The sequence below is a fragment of the Orbicella faveolata genome, unplaced genomic scaffold, assembly GCF_042242905.1.
Source record: "Orbicella faveolata isolate gen_17 unplaced genomic scaffold, um_ofav_v1 contig_3, whole genome shotgun sequence".
In the NCBI taxonomy this organism is placed as follows: domain Eukaryota; kingdom Metazoa; phylum Cnidaria; class Anthozoa; order Scleractinia; family Merulinidae; genus Orbicella; species Orbicella faveolata.
Genome location: NW_028301558.1, coordinates 4,764,031 through 4,787,255, shown reverse-complemented (window position 1 = coordinate 4,787,255; position 23,225 = coordinate 4,764,031). Strand labels below are relative to the sequence as shown.

Genomic DNA, 23,225 nt, shown 5'->3' with positions numbered 1-23,225 from the left:
TCCTATCTACTGTGTGCCTATGGTATAAGGACTTACTACTGAGGTCAGATTGTGGCTGGTTGTATGCTATATTTTGCTACAATTACTTACAGGAGTAGCACTGTATATCGTAGAGTATACATTGTTTAAGAAATAGAAAACATGTAACATGTTTGTATCGAGTTATAGAAACATGAGTGGAAGTTTGGGAGAATGAGAAATGCTGTGGGAACACGAGCCGCAGGTGAGTGTTTCCACAACAAGTTCTCCCAAACTTTCACGAGTGTTTCTATAACTTGACAGAAACATGGAGAACATGTTTTCTATTTCTTTTAGCAAACACTGGGACGAAAAAAAGGAAAACAACTTGTTAACTTTGATTATCAAAATGTAAATTCTCTTTGCTTGCGCCATCATTATGTCAACAGTTCATGCTAGTTCTGTGTTTCTATCAAGTTATAGAAACATGATTTTTAACCAATCAGTGTTCATATATTCTTACGACTGTTTTCTAAAGAATATATATTGTAGCTGAAGATTAGGTAGATCTAACATCTGCTTTTTTGGTTACTTCTTGGCCATTTGGTTATGACCAAATATTTATTCACAAATGTAGTGTGAATTGAAAGTGCAAAGGTGTAATACGAGTTTGTCAATGGAGGGAAATTGCTTTTGAATATCCTATGAAAACTATTTCCTGGTTTTAGCTACAGCTACAGTGTTTTTTACCTAGAGCCTGATGTAAGCTATAAGCTGAGACCCTAGAGCTGAGTCACATAATGACATATTTACAACAACAGGGTGTGAGAGAAATTATTGTAAACATGAGCTCTCAAAATATTTCAATTATAGATTATAACCACCATCTCACTAACACAGTTATCAAAGAGGTCCAGTCATAACAAACAGTGAATCAATAATAATGATCAACAGAAAAATTCTTGTAGATGTTATCCCCCACCTGGTCTTAAGGGGTAACCAGCTCTTCCAGAATAAGGTTCTCCAGAAGAAATCTGATAAAACTCAGGAATGAATCCAAAGTGCCGCCATACGCTGTGGTACTTTTGAAGGGTCCTTGATGCTGGTCCAATATCGCCCCATAACGTCTATAATAATTATTGACAAAAAATTTGATAAATAATTGGATAAATTTATACCGAATAATGAAGCTGAAGACACACCTTGGGTATATGCGAGTAAATAATTGCATTAACTAGTGGGTGCAGTAAGCATGGCGATCAGCAAAGAACTGACAGCTGTCACTCACCTGAAGTCCTGGCCAATAGGCATCAAGGGACTGGAAGATTGGCATCGTAATCTGACCTTTGTCCATGTGGACCCACACATACCAATCACTGATCTTCAGGTACTGTTGAACCTTGCTATAAAATTCTTGGATGAGATAGAACAGCATGCATATTTAAGATCATTTCTCACTCACAACTGGGAGCAATGCCAAGCCAAATATAGAATTAAGCATGCACATGACAATCATTTCTAACACAAAAAATTGGGAGCCATGCCTTGAGTCGAAGAAAGAAAAACATGCAATTTAAAATCATTTATAATATTTAATAAGTGTATGCCTAAATTAATAAAATGTTCATTTAGCAGTTATCATTTTAAAGGTTCTTGACACCCTTGGATGAGACCGAAATCATTTATTATTTTTATTATAAAAAACAGGCACAAGGTTTTCAGTCCCCAAGCAAATCAGTCTGCCAAATATGACCTAGTATCTGCATAATACCGACCAGGAAAAATCTTGCAAATTATTTGAAAAAAGTAAAAGGAGGCCAAAAAATTGTATTCAACTCAAGTGGAAGCAAAGTCTAATAATTTTGAAACATTAAAACTTGTACATGCGTGTACTAAAAAAAACATTCTCTTCCCCACTAGCATCTAACTATAAAATCAAATTGTTAAACAACATTGTGGTGTTAAAACAGAAAGAATGTTCTCACCATTACCTTTAAACATGTCTATCAACCTTGGTGAACCAAACAGTATACCTCCTTTAAGGAGATACTCGAAGTAAGAGTCTACACCAGCACCAATGCCTGCATCTTGTGCTGTCCATTTACCACTAACTACATCAATATGGTTACCCACCTACAATATAACAGCAATAAAAAAATGAATTAGACTTTGAGAACTTTTCTCACTGGGAATTTCTGTTCCATTTGATTTTACTTCCAGAATTTCTGGAATTTTAGGTTGAATGGTTCACATTTTACAAAATTTAACGATTAGCAGATTTTCTGGAAACTTTCAAGAAAATTTCTGTAGCACTTGTGCAAATGTTTCAAAAGTTCCGAAATTTTTGGTTGAATGGAATGTGCCAAGATTTTTAACCTCCAAACAACTGTTTGGCTATCTGCCTAAAATATGTAGAGATGAAATGTTTGTTATAATATGTTACAGCTAATGCACATGTATGTCTGTCCACTGCACACTGAAGCCCTCTCGTGCTCATCTAGCTTCATCTGCCGATACGTTTTGTCCTGATCATTCATTCATTAATGGTCTAGTACGTCAACCCTCTGTATGCGCTGTAATCCTATGGTGCTGGACTGTGAAATTTTTGTCATGTTTCCGGGGGTAATCCCTCAAACTTTACAACTTAACCAGGGCTCGAAAAAACCCCCGTCTGGTCGTCCGGGACAAGTAGATTTTCCCTTTGGGCAAGTAACTTTCTCTCCTTACTTGCCCCACAGGCAAGGACCCAGGCAAGCCGTTCGCCGACTAAAGTTTTGATAACAATTTTGAGAAGAAAAGGTAACTTTTAGGCTCAAGGGTAATCAAGTGTTTAGATGAAGCTTGACGAAAATTACAATTTATAGCGTTGTTTTGTTGATTGCGTGACGCACGCTCACGGCTCACAAGGGGTTGCCTAGCACGTGATCAAAATCTGCCCCAATCAAATTTCCTTCCAGGATTAAAAGTAGCCGCGTTGGGCACGAAAACGCTGTGTTTATTTCGTTAAATTTTAGCAATTTTCTGGGAGCATTTTCCAGTTTCTCTGTACAAAACTTAACCCAACAACGATACATTAAAGCTATAGAAATTGTACGCGAAAAGAAGTCGCATATTTCTACTGCAAAAAAGAAGCCAGCATTTTTGATGCTAAAATCCAGGTAGATCTCTGTTTTCGGTGAAACATGCAAGTTTGCTAGTGGTAACATATTTGGGTGCTGCTGCGTAAAATGAAAAGTATTGTGTTATTAAAAAGAAATGGATAATTAAGTCATCAAAATACTTTCAGAGTTCCTGGAAGATGACTTAAAATATCTAGCCGTAGTGTTTCTTTCAAACAAAGATGTTTTCCCTCGACTAAAACTATTTTTCATTCACCCAAATGAAAAAATATGCTCTCGCCGGCTTTTCAAATTCGACACTGTGCCTGTGTCAAAACTGAAGTGGGAAGGCGACTTTTCGTTAATTCTGCATGTTATAAATTTCTCGCGCTTCTCTTCACAATGATGTCGTGGAGCTAGACAAGATGCAGGTGAACATTCAAGGAGTTGAATGCGATCTTTGGTGAATTGAACAAATTGATTCAAGGCTGTATAATAACGAAGATACCCAGCATGTAATACAGGAACTAGGAAATAAGTTCACGAACGAACAACAACAACTTGGGAGTTCATCCATGTTAATTATTACAAACCGCACAACGTCCTAAAAGCGGAATGAAGAAGTTAAAAGTTTTGGAAGCATTAAAATATAATGGCGTAAACATGAAAGTGATCAGCGCTAGGAGAACTACAGTCAAGATGGGTTTAGCCCTGTTAACTTAGTATTTTTTTTAATTTTTTGTTTTTAATTCAATTGCCACTTACACTACTTACAATACTAACATGGCTGCTCACACTACTTATTTGTTACCTATACAATAGTATTCTGACCAGCAGTATTACAAGTAGTGTATAAGTAAAGAATTATCACCTATGGAGTGGTTGTAATATCATTTTGTTTGGCATAGCAATGTATTACATAACTGTAAATAGGAGAATGATGTCTGCATCAAGAATAATTCAGTAAAAAGTTGTTGTTCTTTTTACATTTCTATTTCAATGGCAAAAGAGGTAAAAAAAGTTTTATTTACCAGTCCAAGTTTTGATCTGCTTTTCCACAGACCTTCAAGTGCTCCTATAGCAGCATTGATAAATCTTTTATCACCTAATTGAAAAAATATTGGTAAACAATTTCATGAATGTATGAAAGGGATAGACACAATTTATGCATGACTGCCACAAAACTAACAGTGAATTAATAATTCAACCACCTGCTGCAAGTCTATATAATGAGGTTGACTGGTTAAAATTCTTTACACAACTCATTATTTTATAGTCTGCATGACACTGGCATTATGGTGATGTTGTGAAGTATGTGTTTGAATCAGTTTAAGCTGCAGAGAAAATTCTTCACTTACAGAGACTGATATTTTTCAGGCAATATGCAACTGGCAATCGAAGTTTCAGGGCAAAAAAATTATGTAATCAGCTCATGGTTTTCCAACCTAGTTCAACCTGTCTGTGTAAATTAACATACCTGTCAGCGCACTGATAGTTCCAAACTCAATAATGAAGGTGCCACACCCTGCAGTACAGGTGACTGGTGTCTCCGAAGGTGGAATTCCATAACGAAGGTTTACTGTGCCATATGGCATCCCAGTTGGAGAGTTAAATGCTGTACATAGTAGATCATGAAGTACATTTTGATAAATTGAGCTTAAAAGAAAACTAGGATACCACCTTACGTAATATCCATAGGGATTGCAGAAATCAAAGGAAACAAGGTTTCTCGGGTTTATTTTGTAATTCCTCCTTACATACAAGAGACAACATAGATGAAAGTGCCCAGAAATGGCCCAGAAACAAGGTTAGGAGATGTCAGTGCAAACACATTGAGGTCCACTAAATTCAAGGGAGAGGACAACTAATGCATGCATTTTATTGAATGTACTTTCTCTGACCATTCCCTTGATACCTCTCTTACTAAACTAGAAGAACTCATCTTTTTCCTTTAATTAGTAATTAAAGCTAAGAATGAACAGCAAATTATCACAGTAGGCCTGAATCTCCAAATACACTGGGCATGCAGAATATTTAGCTACTACATGCCTGATTGCAGGACTTGGCCTTAAAAAAAGAATCATTTTCCTTTATTTTGTACTATTTGGCCATGAAACCTTGCAATTGTGCCTGGTTAGTTCAGTATAAAAATATCTTGAGCAGCAACCTAGTTTGCAACAAAAGTATAACATACTATTTAAGGTCTAGAGACCAACCTGGTAGCAGTCTCTCTGCGACATCCACAGCGAGTCTTAACAGTGGTCCTTGGCATGGCCATCCTTCCTCTGCAGTCACTCCTGCTCTTGGTGCAAGTAAGTGAGCTGACAACAGGCCTCCAATAACTGAGACAAAATAACAAATATGTCACAAAATGCCCTGCAATTTAAGGTAATAAAATACTGTGTGGTATAATTGCTTCCAATCTTTTAAAACAAAGCAGAAACCAGCAGAGGCAAAGGACTCAAAGTGAAATACTTCTAATCAGTGCTTCCCAGACCAACATGTACCAGCCTCCCCCCATATTAATTTCTCTTTTTTTGTCAGTAAAAGTACTTTACATCTATTTGCAATCTAGATGATCAATGTATGTACATTGTATGCCTGGATTTTGTACTGCAATCATACTTGTCTAATTGTTGCCTAAAGTTTCATTCAAACAACAGTCCTAACTCCGTAGATATGAGTATCCCCTTAAGGACACTTCCTTTTTCAAGACTTAAGTATTGAACAAGGATGGAAAAAACTGCCTGATGTGAAACAATCTGGCAATAAGCAAGACCAATAAATTTTTGGAAAAAAGGTTTACACCTTCAGGTTTTGCTTACATTATTTTGTTACAATCTATTGCATTTAAACGACTTAATATTCGGACAAATAGCAATGCAATGGTCAGTTCAATTACAGGATGAATATTTTCAAATCGCACAAAAGTTTGTCACCTCGTATGTTTGTTTCAAACACAGATACATTGATATCCATATCAAATTCTAATGTTTCTTCCAGCAACAATGAAATCCTTTGAAACTCTGAGGTATTCCCAAGAATCTTAAGACAGGAAATATGTTCATTTGTTAATAACTGAAAACAGATATTAATAATCACGATAAGAAAAGAGAGATCCTTACTACAATGTAATATTTTTTTTCAAATAGTGATGGATAGCACTAGTCTTGATAAACAATCCCCTTTTTGTAACCCAAAAACTACCACATGTTGGAGTCTTTTGCACAGAACTTTTAGCCCTTGGTTCACAGAAGGTCACAGAAGGACAGAACTAAGTTATTAGTAACTTAGTACTTTAAGTAATTGTTCCTGAAAAGCCCCATTGCGGAGGTAACAATAAAGTATGTATGTATGTATGTAATGATAAAATGCTAACGTCCTGCACTACTTACCAACAGAGTATCCAAGGCATCTATCAGTGTCAATGAGTAGCTAAAGAAGTTTGCAACAAATACATGTTATATGCTTGAAAATACGCAAAATGGAGAACATTAATTTTCATGCATTATAGTAAATAAATAATAAATAAAGTACATGTTCATAACTGAAGACTATGCTGTGATTGTATCAAAAGTATAGCCAATTTATAAGCCATGACGAGGCAAACACTATTTGAAGCAAATGAGAGTAAGATTTGCCATCAGGCTAAAGTTTCACATACAACTAGCACTAATGGCTTCTGAAACACTTAGGAGTATTTCCTCCACTATTTGTAGTCAACATATGCTTAACTGAATTAATATCTTACAAAGTCACTTCTGAGTTTCAATTTCTATAATATTATACATGTTCACGTAGGGTAAATAACCCTGATCTAGACTAAATTACCTGATCTACACTGGTCACTTTCCCAGTAAATTATACCCTATTCTAGACCAAAACTGTCTTAATTCTAATACCATATCCCAGACTAACCTGCCTGAAGGCCATACCCTTCACAGCGGCACATACCCATATAACTTATAAATATCTCCCACCACACCCCCCAACCCCAGCCTGCCGGCGAGCAGTTGCTATCATAGTTTTATTATCAGAGCAACCCATCACAGAAGACTAGAAAGCTATCGAGATATAATTTGTCGTCTACACTGTCCTGGCTTTATCAACACACTGCTACAGCACAGTGAAATAATTTCTCTATGCTGCTACGAACTTCTCACATAGCTATGCACCAGAAAGTCTACACATGTCTAACATTTTACCTAAGCTATATCAAAAATCAAGTGAAGAGTTATTAAAATAATAAATTATTCCAGGTCTCACCTTCCCCATGTGTCTTGCCCACTGCACGACAAAGGCTTTAGCTCGTCATAAGGATAAGCATAATTAAGATAACTATCATATCCATGGTAAAACATAGCTTTCGTCTTGAGTCTAAAAAAATAGAAAATTCAATCATCAGCATGCCAGCTATAGAGCTATCTTTATACTTCTTTTGGCTAACGCTCTGAAATGAGGTGCAAATATGCAAATAATTTGCCTTTGTTTTCCTCGGTAGTTTTCCGATCTCACTGCGTTTTTTTCTCAAAGTTTCGCCAAAAGAGGGCCAAGACTTAAATTGCAGTGAAATAATGAAAAATTGAATGAACTTTTTCATAAAATTTAAGATATTTCTCAATTTATAAGTTTCTTCATCACGGCATTGACTGAACTTAGCTTAGCTTCGTACGTGTATAATCTGATTCACTGTAAACAGCTGTTAACAAATGATTAAACAGTGTTTAACCACATTTTTTTGCACACTAACCTGTATCTCTCTATCTCCTCCTTGGTCATACAGTCTCCCCAGATTATAACAAGAAACAGCAAACACAAGGAAGTAGTTTTGTCTCGATGCATTTTGTGATGCAAGATTCCGTAGCGTGCGTGATACCACTATTTACAGTGAAATATTCATCTAAATACCAAGGGCTTGTAAATCATGAAGTTTCACCGACTCTCCTGTCTCACTTCTAAGCATGCCCTTCAAGAAAAAGGCGATCATTGCTGCAAAGTTCCTTAATCATAAAGGCCCACGAGAAAAAAAACAGGAAATCGTTGAGAAAATGTGCTGGTCTTGTGAGACATAACGTAGTTTTAAAAAGTCGACCGCCTAGCACAGTCCTTTGAACTGCGGGCACATTCCTTTATGCACTTGCCATTCGTTGTCAGCGGTTTCCAAAATGGCGGCGACTGGCGGCAGATTTTGAAAATCCTCTTACAAAACACCGAAACATTTTCAACAGTGTTAACAACAAATAGTGTGTTAAACAAAATGTCAATGCCTGATATACACAACTGCTTATATGTGAGTAGCTTTTATCAAACGATTTTTGAATTTTGTTGCTGTTTTCATTTGTAAAGTAAGCTAAACTGAGTTTTTGAAAATATTTCTTTAGCTCTCTACAGAAAATGAACGAATTAGAAAGAAGTACAAGAAGCTTGCAAGAAGAAATGGACAGTTAGAGAAAGAACTAAATGACCTAAAAGAGCAGTTTAGGAATAATGAATTCATGCAAACCTTTACTAGGAGGTAATTAAGCTAAGCAAACTGTTAGGAAGTCGTTTTCAGCTTGAAATTTTAGTCGCAGTATTTATTCTTGTTGTTTACCTCTTTATGAATGGCTATATCACATTGTTTCATTGATATACTGGGACATTCCATTTATTATCCGCACACCCCCTATGGAAGGCAACCTCTGCCACAGGGCCTGTCGGAATATTTTTTCAAAGAAGCCGACAAAATTTTGAACCCCTCGGATGCAAACTTCAAAGGTTCCGACAACAAAAAACTAGGGTGTGGAATGTCTCTACATGGGGTAGCTAGGAAAAGGTGAGTCTGATCTTCTTACTTTCCATGCCTTTATTCCTGGTTTCCTGTCCTTCCTTAGTGGTTCTGGCCTCTGTCCTTTTACTTTTGCAAAATGTGCCTTCTCTTACAAGATATATATGGAGGTGGTGCAGCAGAGCGGTTTGAGGTACTGGCTGATTTTGAATTGGGAGGCCCCTACCACAAATACTCCACCCTACAGGTTACTAACTGAAAATTATTTCTCAATAACTATTATCCTGCATTCAACTCCTTAGCTACACTTTGCAAATAGCCAAAGTATGCCAGTCCCACTAGCCTCCCACTGGCCTCCTATGCAGACATTCTGCATAGGAGGCTCATTGTCCAACATTGATTAGAGAGGAAAGATTGCGTGACAAGCCATGAGACTGACTGCAAAGAAGGCTTGCCTCCCACCAGTTTGGACATGTTTCTGTTCTTTTTGCTTTTTTGTTTGTTATAAATTTAAAATAACGTCAATTAGTACAGAGATGCTTGACATTGACATCCACAAGACCTCAGCAAGTAAGTAAGTAAGAACTTTATTTAAGTGTCAATGTATTTAGCCCATGTGGGCTAATAGGGGACACTGTATTAACTCTATCTAAAAATTTTCATTAATAGTATTATTAATAGTATTATTCGTTATTCAGCAATAATAAAGTACTTTAATTTATTTTCTTAATGCAGCTATAATTTCTCCTGGTTCTTCCCACTTTCTCTTCTCCTTCCTCCTATAAACTACCCACCCATTTTAATTCTTATTTATTTCTTACCCTTTGCACCCACTAACTACAAATAGCATTTTTTTATGCCTCCTTTTTTTAAAACCACTAGTGTCCAAGTTCAAACTGATGACAAAAGGCCAAGAACTGCTAGTGGAGTCATAACAGGAGGAACGCTGGGACCAGCATCACAACTGAATCAAAACAATAAACCAAAGAAACCAGTTGATGAACAGTTTGAAAGAACAACCAAGTAATTTCACTTACTGACATCGATCTGTGCATTTAAGTGTTATCTGACATAAGCACATGATGTTCTGTTGGTGTACTTGTGGAAAAGGCATTTAGATAAGACTTGAAGATGTACAATAACAGGGAGCCACATACAATAGTTACTGTGCAGCTATCAAGTTTTATATAATAAGTCAAATCATTCTCGCATTTTGATTGGGTCTTACTTATGATCTACTGGAGGACAGTCAGACATATAGATGATGCATTAGCATTTCGTTGTTTAGACTTCATAATATACAACAGATAAAGTCTATGTCCAGTAATACATGTAGATCACAGATGATGTCAAAACGTGGTAAGAACATCAGCGACACACTCCCTCAGGGCTTGTGTGGATTTTTTTGTTCTTACCACATTTTGACATCATCTGCACGGATGCATGGCAACATGGCATCTATTTAAAATAGAAGACAGGCTGGCAAGTGCAGTGGGCAGGTCGTTCTGGACAATTTCATATCAACCCAATCCTGTCCTGTACTAATCAGTTCTAAGGATTGTTTCCTTTAGAACAAGAAATTCCTCCATGAGAACTGTTAGATGATAAAAATAAGTTAACATGTGAAAAATTCCAACAGGATGTTGTCTATGCATAATAACCTTATGAAGCGATACCAAAAAGAGTTAAAGACCAACACAGCTCAAGTGGAGCAAATCACTACTTTGAGTGTAAGTGTTACAGCTGGACTGCAAGAGGTTTTGAATGAGACTTTCCGTCTTCACACAAAGGTCAAGAGGACATAACAATTCTATCAGTTCTTTCAATAACATTGAAACTAACTAAACCAGTTTACCGTATCACATGGCATTTCTAACCAAAGGTAGAATATGCTTAAGAGGTTTGAACAAGGCTTTGTGAGAGTTTGCTTTCAATAATATTGTTTTGTTGCATCCATCATGGTCATGTTTGTATTTCTCACAATCTTTATGACCTGTAGCTACCATAAGTCTGTGCAGGCTCTTTACTCTAACTGCCAGAAACCTTTCCACGTATGTCCCAAGTTTTGGTACATCTTAGGGTGTTCAGCCTTAAAAGGTCCACAGCAGGAGCATTTGCCATATCTTTTAGGGTACTGAGCCGAAAAAAGTATGATAGGAGATAATGACTTGTTTTGACATTGGTACATCTAAGGGGTAAAAGAAATTTCAAGCCACACCCACAAAACAGGCTGGACCTTGCTACCTTTCAGAGTTCATTACAAAATTTCAGACGAGCACCCCCGGCCTTTTTATGTGGGAGTCCTCTTCCGAGGTATGACTGACAGTGGTAACAGTTTATTCTTGATATTTATTAATAATTTGATTCCACAGCTGGAAAACAGAGATTTGGAAAAGAAACTCCACGATGCCCAAAGTAAAATAGAAGAGCTACATAAAGAGAAAGATGCTCTTCAGACAAGGATTAATGCAGTGGGAATTAAGAAAAGGCTAACACCTTCTAAAAGAGGTAGAAATGCTTGCTTTTTCTCTTGAAAATAAAATAAAACATTTGACAGATGTGATTTTGTTATATTTTTATTCAATCAGATTTAATGGCTGAACTCCGCAAGGTTTCACAGGAAAGAGACAGACTTGCTAATGAAAGAAAAAAGTTCAAAGGTTAGGAGCTAATTAAAATAGTGTTTGGCTGGCACAGGCAATAGCTTCGATATATTCTATTGCAAATGCAAAAATTATTTTGAAATCAAATAAGTTGCAAGGTGTATTAAAAAAATAAATTTTTAGAATACTCCATGGGCAATTTCCATTCAAGCATTTCAATGAATGAAATACTAGAATAAAAACCAGCTGGGGAATCAGATTCTGTCCCTCACTTGCCAGACAGTGCCGGGAAGCTTTTTGGGAAATTTTAGACTGAAGTACTGTAAGAAATGAATTTTTTTGAGGTTAGTAAGAATAAATCTCAAGCTATTATATCATAGATTAGTTACAGCTTGCCTGAGGGGCAAGTCCAAAAATTTGTTTTCTTTGTACCCTGGTGTGTGGTGTGTGTAAGGATATAGCCACTTAGCCCTTTGCACGCATTTCATGCCTATGATGTTGTACCATAGTAGAATAGACAGGGTAGAGAGGGTAAAAGCCAGAGAGCCCTTTGCAAGTGTTATGTCATGGATCAAAATTTATCAGTTTTCAACTTTGATTTAGCATACATTGTTTTCTACAGATGAACTCAAGATGCTGGACAGAGTAAGTAAAACATTGCAAAATATGTCTGCATCAAATGCCAACTTCCACTTCTCACCCTTATCTCCTAGCAAATAAAACTAAAACTGTAGGATCACTGTGCAGTCCACAAACTGCTCAGCGATAACTTGTGATGCCACAGATCTGTGATCAGAAATTATTTAACAAAACCATTTTCCAACCTCAGGTACATGTACATGCAATTGAGCTCTGCTAATACCTTTCTCTTACTCCTCATCCCTACTTTAAATTCTAAGCTACTGGACTTGGAGAAAAGGACACATTAACAGTCTAGTAATAAGTAATCAAATCCAAATTGCTAAGCATGCACTGGTAACTCAGGCTTTGTGAACAAATTTCAATCTCTTGCAGTGCTATGAGATCTATGTGACTCTCTGCCACAGGCAGTGTTGCATGACAATGTCCGCCACCAGGATGGTGATTGAGAACACCTGAAATATATTCTAAACAATCTAAATGCTATAGATGTATTTTGGAAATTGTCATGCAACACCTCCAAAAGGGGAATTTCATATAGATCTTATAGTACTACAAAAGATTGACATTTCTGTACAGAGCCAGATCAAGTGCCTGTGCTAAGTCGAGTTTTTCTGATAAGGGGTATTCTTGATCTTCTTAAGGGCTTTGCTGAAGAGATAGAAAAATTAGATTTAGAATTCAGGCTTTGTGTACAAATTTCAATCTCTTGCAGTGCTATGAGATCTATGTGACTCTCTGCTGGAGGTGGTGTTGCGAGAAGGTGTCAGCCACAAGGATGGCGATTTCCAAATGTAAAGAGAACACCTAAAATTTAATCTAAACAGTGTAAATGCCATACATGTCTTTTGAAAAGAATTGTCATGCAACACTTCCTAAAGCATAATTTCACATAGATCTTATAGTACTACAAAACATTGACACTTGTGTACAGAGCCAGATCAAGTGCCTGTGGCAAGTCAAAATTTTCTGATAAGGGACAGACCATTATTATTTTCCAAGAAGAATTCCTACACAGCAAAAACTGCTGAAAACAAAATTGTGCAAGGGAAGCCGCAGGGAAAAAAATCAAGCTGGCCAAGTGCTTTCTACTTTCATTATTCTGATTTTTGATGTTAAAAAAATTCCTGCACAAGCTATTGCCCACTGAAAAAAATCACGCCCAACCTAACGGTGAGCAAAAATTTCATGAATCAAAGAAAATTGCCCAACCTCCATCCCCCCCCCCCCCCCAAAAAAAAATAATGGTCCATCCTTAAGGGTTAATCTTTATCTTCTTCAGGGTTTCTTTGAAGAAATAGAAGATTTAAAGTACGCACTCCAGCAGGCAGCAAGACTAAACAGTGCTTACGAGAAAGCACTGAAGCAGTTGTGTTCCCAGAGTGGTGTTGCCTTCCCTAAAATAACTACAACCACACCAAAAAAGCGAAGTAGGAAACGAACAAGATCACAGGCGAGAGAATTTACCGGTAGATAGCTTTTTAACGAGCAGGCAAAATTAACTTTCAAGGCTCAAATCAAAATGTAAAGTGTAACTGTTGTTACACATAATTTAATTATAATAAATAATGTTCAGACAAATACCCCCAGATAAGTCACAAAGTGTCAACAAAATGGTTCCTTAGTTTTTCCCAGGATAAATACAATCATGTTAGTTTCATTAACTAAAAGTATGCCCTTTGTTTATCTCAAAAGCACAAAACATTTCCAGTGCTGAGTTCAAAATAGCAAGTCACCTTCCTTACAATACTGTTAGTAGTAATGCAATTACTGGTAATGAAAGCTGTCATGTCTAAAATGCTTATTGAATAGAAATAGTTCTAAGCAGGCTGGTAAATGAATGTGGCATTGTTCACTTATTTATAGTTTGAATGGTACATATTTTGACTTGCATAGCAATAAAGAATTCCTCAATGCTGTGAGGCCATTCCTCTGAGCTTTATTCCATCTACTCTTACTAAGTGAATGAAGATTTATGTTTGAAGTGTTCAACATTGAGGCATTTATTTAACTGCAACAACATATTCAGTAAAAAATTGATTCAGCACCTGAAAGAGTAATTTAATTTTGGAAACCCCCACCCCCACCTCAACCACCAGGAAAGCTTGCTATAAGGGTTATCAAAAATGGTAAACAGCCTACTTGTTTTGGGAGGTCACTGTGTTAGTGTAGCTCAAATGTACAATATTCAAGCTGATCGAACTTTCAGAAGCATTCATGTCTTTAAAATTCAACAATATTGACTTGGCATTAATTTGAACTGCCTTTTCTCTCATCAATGTTATTTTGAAAAGTTTGCTGAATCATTAGGTTCAAATATATACCACACCTCAATTAAAATGCTGATTAGAATTACTCTCGACTGGGCACTTGGTTATTTGAAACAGTTAATTCAAAACAGGGCAGTTATATGAGAGGGGATACCATAGTTACAAGACTTAGTTCAAGAGGTTGCTAAATCAAGTCATTAGTAATATTAGTTTATCTGTCTTGCACTGACTGAGCCAGGACTTGTTGTAGAATAGCATCTTCATCATTGTCAAAATCCTGTTAGATGAGGTGAAAACTGAGTAAATATAACATGTTAAGCTGCATTATACTTAGTATTACTTTTACTAGTAAGAATGACATGCTTTATCACAAATAATAATAATAATAATCAAATCCTCATAATTTCAGTTTTTGAGCAGAAATAAACAGTCTATGAAAGCCCTTGAAATGGGGAAACACTGGTGTTAATGTTTTCCCCACAATGTTGTTTACCTTTTTTTGTGTGAAAGCAAAATCGGTCTGTAACAGTACAGAGGCATTAGCAAATTCTTCTTAAAACCCAGTAATATTTTTGCCTCTGGGAAATTAAATTTAGATTCCAAGACAAGTGATGCATGTGAGTGCAAAGAGGGAAACATTATTTTATATTTTATTTTAAGAAACAATCTTTCAGTAATGAAGTGTCCTGGTGACTTCTAGGCTCAATTTCCAGCCATTTTGGGAGTCAGTGTGGTTGTTTATCCTCCTCCCAGGTGACTTCATGACCCCTAGACTTGCTTTCTACAATTATTCTGCATCTGGTATAGGAATTCTCAGCTTAATTTAATTGCAGCTGAAGGATCTAGGTGTCAGAATAAAAGGGAGCTTAAGCAAACCGTGACCACAAAACGTTTAATGAGCCAAACAGTGGCTATGCAGGTGTGTTCAAAATCTTTGTACATTTCTTAACTGTCCTCTACAAAGCATCGTGAAACGACCAAGTTCTGCATACTTTAACTAATGGGAACCAAAAGCTAATTTTGTGTATCGAATGCTGTCATTGCATGTTCAGGCTGAGCAAGTTCTTGGACCGATAGGTGTACTGAACAGATCTAGAAAATAATGCAAAATTTGAAGGTAAAATTAAATCCTTTTTTTTTCACTAGGTGTTGTTCTTGGTGTGACCATCATCATTGCTTATTAAGCTACCTAAAGTTTCACAACTACTGACTCACCACATATGTGTCATATTCAAATTTATGCCGCAGATTAAGGTGCTGAACAAAATTCCCACTTTTCTGCTGGGGATTCCCCCACGGCATGTTGGCACAGATTGGACACACCTGTAGAAAAAAAAAAACTGTAGCTATTATATGTGATTTTCACATCTATTCAGCAGTAACCACATTTCAGGTGAATAACAAGTCATCTCAGTCTGCTTGCTCATTCTACAGAGGTTTGTCTAATTCAAATAGTTTCTCTTGGGAGTATGTGACCAGAGAAATTCAGGCTAGTTGTGATTGGCAAAGACCTAGAAAGCATGGAAAATAATTAAAGCAAATTATCAGCAAAGCAGATTAAAGCAAATCTAAACTCAAAACTCATCTTTTAAAGAAAACTTATTATTCTTAGCGATTTTTACTTTCTATTACTTTCTTAAATGCACATTTTTAATTATTAAGATTAGTACAGCTCATTTTGGCAAATTGTACAGCGCCTAGAGCAGGCATGGATAGGCACCATATAAATATTTATTTATTATTATTTATTTATTGTAAATATTCTTCTTATTTGATTTAACAAAATTGGCACTATTTTAACTGACTGTCAGAATTCACATTTGTTTTGGTTTTGCTTTAATTTATGCTGAATACCTATGCCTTTTAGTCATCCAATTAGAACATAACCAAAATCAATCGTAACTTGTTCCCTGAGGCACTTGTTTTCCTGTGCTTTGCATCAGCTATATAATTTTTTATTATATGGCTAGCTTCATGAGCGGGCAAGATGAATCAAATCCTGCTCTGTGATTGGCTACCTGAGTGGGCAAGATGGAGCTATCTTGCCCACTTGGGACTACCCGACGTGTCCCGCAAGAAAAATTTCCCCAAAAGCCATATAATAAATCCTTTATTGACCAAGCTTGTTCAGTCAAGATGGCTGGATTTTGGCCTCGTTCTTTTTTTGCGAGTTTATGGACCTTGACTCTGTCTTGGTCCATAAACACGCAAAAAAAGAACTTGGCCAATATCCAGCCATCTTGACCTCACACTTGGTCAATAACCCATACTTATTTGCTTGGAGTAAATATATTGGTCCAATTGCCAGTGTGTCCTTTGTGATTGGCCAGAGTTATTACTAATTGGCATTGGTTTTACGACACTCAGTTGAAAACTGCTCTGGCTAACCATTAAACCTACCACAGACTGTCTTTCATTTTTGTGATTGCTGTTTACATGTTGCAACAGTCCACTACTGTCAAAGTTTCTCTGGTTGCAGAAAGGACAGGCGAATGTTGACCGATTTTTAGTTCTGGAAGACAAAAAAAAAAAGAAACAGTTTCAGTTACAAGTTACAAGTTTTATGTATAAAGAAAACTAAGTATTTATAAAACAAGCATTTGATTCTGGGGGAAGGAGTTACAAAGCAGGGAAAGAGATTGAAACAGACCAATGTAGTTAATACAAACTAGCTGCTTCTTTATTAAGCTTAGTTAAGAATGCAACAAATTTCATTTTAACAAAAGTCAACTTACTCTGGCCACGGTTGAGAAGTAGGGGCAACAGGAGAGAACGACTGATCAGGCATTGATGCGCAAGATGATCTGTGTTCTCTTAATCTGGACATGGGAAACTGAAAAAAATGAAAAGGGATCTCAAAAATCACTTTGTATCACAGGCGGCCCAAGCTCACAATGCAACGAGTTATTATCTTTATTAAATCTTTATGCGAACGTTCAGCGTGTGAAACGTGACAAGTTACCGCCGACATCTACTATTACATAATGACCGACTTTGGTTATGTGAAACGTGACCTTCTCCTTGCAGCATATGGTAGTGTTGTGTTACAACTTTTTGAATTTATAAAGGTTTGTATGGGGAAAAACGGTAATCGACCTTATAGCTGAAATTTTGGTATTTTTGCAATAAAAATGGCTTACCTCAATGCCTTGTTGTCTTTGCTATTGACATCTCGCTTCTCAGCTCGATCCGAAGCCTTTTAAGCGAGTTATCACTTTTTGGTTTTCCGCTACTAAGAAAGAGTAAAGGCTACACACTAGATTCTAGACTGACCCCCGCTCAAAGTGCAAAAAACCACTGAAATCCAGCCAGCTGCCCCAGTAGGCCCTTTGCAGGATCCGGTCACATGGTACTGAATTAATTACGCTGGGACGCAAGTTACACAGTGGGACTTCCAAAACGAAGGAACTCGTACCAGTCCAGCCCGACATTCCTTTGTTTTGGAAGTCCCACTGTGTAACTTGCATCCCAGCGTAATTAATTCTGTACCATGTGACCGGATCCTGCAAAGGGCCTATTCCTCCCCAGTATCATAGTACAGGGTTAAGCGCTCCCTTGCAGTTAAATTCCAAGCCAAATTCATCTCCACAGCGCACGACACAAAGCTCTGAATCGAAGAAAGCTAACCATCCGGAATCAGAGATCGTGCTGCCAGCACCAACCCTGGACACAGTCGAACAAATTGACCCTGACCAGGGGAAGGGAGCGCACAGTTCTCGACAAGCCAGGTACTTTGCTCCACCGTTCCCTGGAGAGATTTTTGTCCAGGCTGCCAACGGAGCCAACATTATGACAAGCCAATCAGTTCCTAGGGAACCGTGCACTCCCTTCCCCTGGTCAGGGTCAATTTGTTCGACTGTGTCCATGGTTGGTGCCAGCAGCATGATCTCTGATTCTGGATGGTTAGCTTTCTTTGATTCAGAGCTTTGTGTCGTGCGCTGTGGAGATGAATTTGGCTTGGAATTTAACTGCAAGGGAGCGCTTAACCCTGTACTATGACTCTGCGGAGGAATTGGGGTGGCTGGCTGGATTTCAGTGGTTTTTTTCACTTCGAGCGGGGGTCAGTCTAGAATCTAGTGTGTAGCCTTTACTCTTTCTTAGTAGAAGAAAACCAAAAAGCGATAACTCGCTTAAAAGGCTTCGGATCGAGCTGAGAAGCAAGATGTCAATAGAAAAGACAACAAGGCATTGAGGTAAGCCATTTTGATTGCAAAAATATCAAAATTTCAGCTATAATGTCGATTACTGTTTTTCCCCATACAATCCTTTCTAAATTCAAACCGTTGTAACACAACACCACCATATGCCACATGAAGGTCACGTTTCGCGTAACCAAACTCGGTTGTTATGTAATAGTAGATGTCGGCGGTAACTGTGTCACGTTTCGCACGCTGAACGTTCTCATAGAGATTTAAAAAAGATGATAACTCCTAGCCTGCGTAGCAAGCGTTTCCGTGGGGTTTGGAAGCAAAGAAAGACCGAGGAATGGGATTTTCGGTGTTTTGTCTGCGCGGAAAATGGGGCGAAAACCAAAAAAAGAAGGAGGGGGTGGGAGAGGGGAAGGAAGGAAACGCTTGCAGACAAACCCCTGGATTTTGAAAACCTCCGTTCGCCAGCGAACGGAGCTTGTGATTGGCTTGGCTAGTCCAATATTATTGACATGTGTCGATCAAAGGTATTTTAATACCTTTGAGTGCCAGACAAAATGGGAAGATGCGTTCGAAGCTTGGTTACAAAATGCTATAACTTTTCTCGCTGAACGAGGATTTAGTCGTCAGCTTCGACAGTACGGTAGAAATCCTGTGATGATATGCCGACGCTTTGGTTTTTTGAAGCCTGCACATTATTGCAGAAGCAAGCGTGACACAATTTGTAGCTGTTCCTTTAATTTTAACATCACTTTCTTGAATGCCACATGCGCCAAGGACAAGATAATAAACCACGGGACAGAAAATTAGCACTACTGCGTGAGAAAACCTAGTGATTTCGTCTGGCTTGTTACATGGCAACATGTTGTCGTAGGTACTCAGACATTTCATTAGAAGCATTTTTGTTGACAGCATTTAGAACTTCTGGGTACAATTCTGAATGATTTGTTATAGTGTTAGCTGCGGCATGCCAGTTTTTGTCACATATTTGCCTTACCAAAAATTTAGTCGTCTCGTCGCGGGGAATTCTTACGAGGACATTCTATAAACAACTTTGACTTGGAGGCCGCCTAGGGAAAGATTATCTTTATTCAGATACTGGTCAAGATTATCGTTATTTCTCCTCTCAGATGTTTGAAGCCTCTCCTGCCCAAATTCCAAAGTTTGCCGAGAAGACTTTCCGTTGTTTGTGTTTGTTGCAGGCGATAACAATCGAACTGATTTGCGGATCTGGCGTTTCCAGCAAACGCTTCTTTACTGGAATTGCCTTTGTGGGAGTTGACTTGCTAATTTTACTTTGTATCGATTCCTGGACGAATGAATACAGTGATCCAAGGTTTCGAATCATCCAAGCACAAGGATTACTAACACGACTGGAATACTTCTCACATTTTAACTTTCAGGCAGATTTGTGCTAAAACTTCACCCTTGCAGTCCTTCCTTTTAGACGGATTGAGTGGAAATATAGCTTGATTATAAATTACCAAATTTAATTCATCGAGATTTCTCTGTTCCCACCGTGCGCTCGTTGTTTCAGACATATTTTGACAAGTAAATTTTATTTTGGTTCAAAGTTCACTTCCGCTACGGAAGGCCGAAAATTTTATTGGTTAATTTATGACAGCCGATGACAGCATGAAATCTCAGTGTGCGCACTCAGGCATGAAAGACCAAGTGGGCGGTTTTCAAAATCCAGGGGTTTGTCTGCAAGCGTTTCCTTCCTTCCTTCCCCTCCCCCTCCCCCCTCTTTTACTCGCTCCATTTTTCGCGCTGTGATATTCTTTGCTCCCGAACCCCACAGAAACGCTTGCTACGCAGGCTAGATAACTCCTCGCATTGTGAGCTTGGGCCGCCTGTGTTTGTATTTGTTATTAGTATTCTAAATTTAGCCACTTTTATGTCATAACAATCAGTCATGTTAGGGGAGCAGGGATGGCCAAGTGGTAAGAGCGTTTGTCTCCCACCAATGTGGCCTGCATTCAATTCTGGCCTGGTGGCATATGTGGGTTGAGTTTGTTGCTGATTCTCGCCTCACTCCAAGGGTTTTTCTGCAGGTTCTTTAATTTTCCTCCCTCCACAAATTGATGTTAAGCAGATTGTAATCAGCTAAGACTGATGTGTGCTTAGCTCCTTTAACTCCATTATGTGGACTTCACAATGTGGTCCTAAATATAGTATGTAGTAAGGTAAAGTGGGTAATAAAAGTCTGCATCTGCCCAAGATGTCATACAGATGTCATGTACTTGTCAAGTACAATATAACTTGTATAGGAGTAGTGTTTCTACTCCTTCTGGATGGGATGCTTGTCCGATGCAGGGTTTTCCCCTAATATTAATTCCCAGGTAACCTTCTGTATATAAACCTGTGTAAAGATAGGCATTATGAATGTACATGTAAATTAGGTCTTTGCAAAAGAACACATTTTCATTTTTTTTTTTTTTCAATGACCCTGACCAGAACTTGAACCCAGATTGCTCAATTCAGTGTCCAGTGCACTAACCATTCACCACTTAAACTAGAAGAACCCTGGGGGCACGTCTCACCTTGCACTGGCTTGTTGGACTGTTTCTTGGGACAAAACAAATGACAAGAAGCTACGGCATCCCCAGTAACACAAGCAATTGCAAGATTCAATCTTGGCCAAAATGTTTGGGACACTCTCATTTATCTATAAACAGCATTCCAATCTATCCTCCCCCCACCCCCCCCCCCCCCCTGGACAATGTTGGTTGTCAGTAGTCAAAGATGTATCACAAATATTCTACAGTTAAAGGACTTCACCATTGTTCAGGGGGAGTGCGGAGAATTTTTTTAAGGCTATTTCTATGACTGTAAATTGTTGGTTTCTCGCAGTTTCCACACAAAAAAGTGACAACAAAGGGAAATGTCCCATACCCTTTTGGCCAGGATTATGGTTCTCGCCCCAGGTTTCTTCTTATTTGTAAAGTGGTGAATTAGGTTACCAAATCCTGACTTTCACTTACATACTCAACTTTTTATTTTTGCAAGCTCCAGCTAGTAGTCCAGACTCAATAAAGTTTGGCTATACATAACAATGAGTAAGAGACTTGGGTAGTGTTGAGTTGCAAAGCACATTGTTTACCTGTCTATTACAGCCTGAACAGGATCCACTACTTTGAAGGATCTGTCTATGAATATCTCTAGCTCTTCGCTTCTCATGAACACTGAAACTGGACCGACAAACAGGGCATGTTGAAGACCCAGAAATATTTTCACAAGAGTCCAAGCAATTATTACAGAACCTGAAATGAGATGGCAAAATGTCAGCTTAATATTAGATAAAAAGTGTTGATCCTGTTGAACAAAAGGACCTGTGTCTTGTAGTCCACTTGCTAAAAGTAATAACATTATTGTGTCTCTAAAACTTACAAAAACACAAAAAAGATTCTTTGATTTGTTTTTATAAAGGAAATGAAAGACATTTTGTCCATGATGCAATAAGGTAAGGCCCATCCTGATCCTACATGTAACAACTATGGTGTTGTTGGAATTAACTTCAGAATAGAAGATTGAGGTCAGGTCACTTTTGTTCTTTTGAAGTTCAGGGATGCTGGTGGCTGATGAGGCCAATTCAAGACCAGTTGCTGCAGGCCGGAAATGTCCAGTCTGTGTTGGGCATAGCTTGGACACAGTTTTTCTACCTTGATCTCTTTTCTTCCTTGCTGGCATGATGGTTCACTTCAAAGGAGCCGATGACTTGGTGGAGGTTATGACACCAAGTGCCCTTGTTAGCAGCCTTGGTAGTCTAGTGCCCAGATAAACTCTGCAGACACTGAGGGCTTTCTATTGTGTATCATTGTATTACTTCCTTAATTAAGGTACCAGTGTTCTAAAATACAGCACCATAACCTATCCTGTGAGCTTTTTGTATTTGAGTGTTGCATTATGTAGATATATTGATTTCTGCAATGTTTCGTTCCTTTCCATTAATTAAATGTTTGGAACTTAGTGGCATCTGAAGTTCCCTAAAGGACCAAGTAAGTGGTTCAGATGATTCCATTAGCAAATGATGCACATAGTTTTCTCACTGTCACAATGACTGCATACTTTTAGGTGTAAAGTTTTAATATAAAGCCACACATGCCCCATTTTAAGTCTAAACAACATGAAAGCCAGCAGTGTTGTTTCCCAAAGACACACAAAATATGCTGAGCTCCATTTTCTGGAATATGTAGGTTTTAATGCTTTTAGTTTTAATTTAAAAATAACTATGTAGTTACCCATAATACAAGAGATAATAAATAAACTAAGTCAGAGTTAAGTTTTTACGGAGATGTGTAGTTTTGCCATGCATCACCACTTCCGGTTTGTTTCAGGAATGCAAGTTCTCGGAATTCATGTTCTTTAGCTGCAGGTGTTGGCAGTCAGCTTCATTCCAGTACGTATAAGCTTGAAAAAGATTACGAACTGAAAGTAATTTGAAAAGAAAAACGGAAATCGGGATGAAACTGTTGCTTCTCGTCAAAACTAAACCTTAACTTACGTATGACCGCAAGGTATTGAGATGGGATTTTCCAAAACCTCCAAACAAACAGGACACGAGAAGTTTTCTTCTACAATCTTTGGCCGTACATGGTATCCTCCAGTTGCCATATTCTTTGTAAGAGTGAAACAGCCTTGATTTAGTTACGATTTCTAAATTTATACAGTTTCAGCTCAGTTACAGCTGGAGCAAAGCAGGAAATTCTTCCGCCTGCATGCTAGCCTCGACTTGAATCTGA

At 37.9% G+C, this 23,225-nt stretch overlaps 3 protein-coding genes across 4 annotated transcripts in view; 1 reads left to right on the top strand and 2 right to left on the bottom strand.

Annotated features, from left to right (window-relative positions):
- Positions 1–8,187, bottom strand: part of LOC110053215 (ER degradation-enhancing alpha-mannosidase-like protein 2) — an 11,261-nt gene extending 3,074 nt beyond the window's left edge. The window contains exons 1-10 of one of the 2 annotated variants that reach the window (XM_020759423.2): positions 7,807–8,187; positions 7,323–7,433; positions 6,452–6,491; positions 5,996–6,101; positions 5,273–5,398; positions 4,534–4,671; positions 4,088–4,161; positions 1,950–2,091; positions 1,247–1,371; positions 941–1,085 (exon numbers count right to left, since the gene is read on the bottom strand). In XM_020759423.2, coding sequence (XP_020615082.2) covers positions 941–1,085; positions 1,247–1,371; positions 1,950–2,091; positions 4,088–4,161; positions 4,534–4,671; positions 5,273–5,398; positions 5,996–6,101; positions 6,452–6,491; positions 7,323–7,433; positions 7,807–7,898 — 1,099 coding nt within the window. In that variant the 5' untranslated portion in view covers positions 7,899–8,187. Of the gene's footprint in view, positions 1–940; positions 1,086–1,246; positions 1,372–1,949; positions 2,092–4,087; positions 4,162–4,533; positions 4,672–5,272; positions 5,399–5,995; positions 6,102–6,451; positions 6,492–7,322; positions 7,434–7,806 lie in introns of those variants that run through there. The other variant, XM_020759424.2, reaches the window with a different exon arrangement.
- On the top strand, positions 8,185–14,943 carry LOC110053237 (uncharacterized). Its single transcript, XM_020759448.2, has 8 exons — positions 8,185–8,346; positions 8,438–8,571; positions 9,706–9,846; positions 10,463–10,553; positions 11,196–11,331; positions 11,412–11,483; positions 12,049–12,071; positions 13,348–14,943. The coding sequence occupies exons 1-8, from the start codon at positions 8,188–8,190 to the stop codon at positions 13,540–13,542; spliced, it is 951 nt and encodes a 316-aa protein (XP_020615107.2). The 5' UTR covers positions 8,185–8,187; the 3' UTR covers positions 13,543–14,943.
- LOC110053200 (E3 ubiquitin-protein ligase RNF166-like) lies at positions 13,583–23,225 on the bottom strand. The gene is made up of 6 exons (XM_020759407.2): positions 22,988–23,225; positions 21,587–21,746; positions 17,071–17,168; positions 16,736–16,847; positions 15,551–15,658; positions 13,583–14,612 (listed from the first exon to the last, which is right to left on the bottom strand). The coding sequence occupies exons 1-6, from the start codon at positions 23,095–23,097 to the stop codon at positions 14,547–14,549; spliced, it is 654 nt and encodes a 217-aa protein (XP_020615066.2). The 5' UTR covers positions 23,098–23,225; the 3' UTR covers positions 13,583–14,546.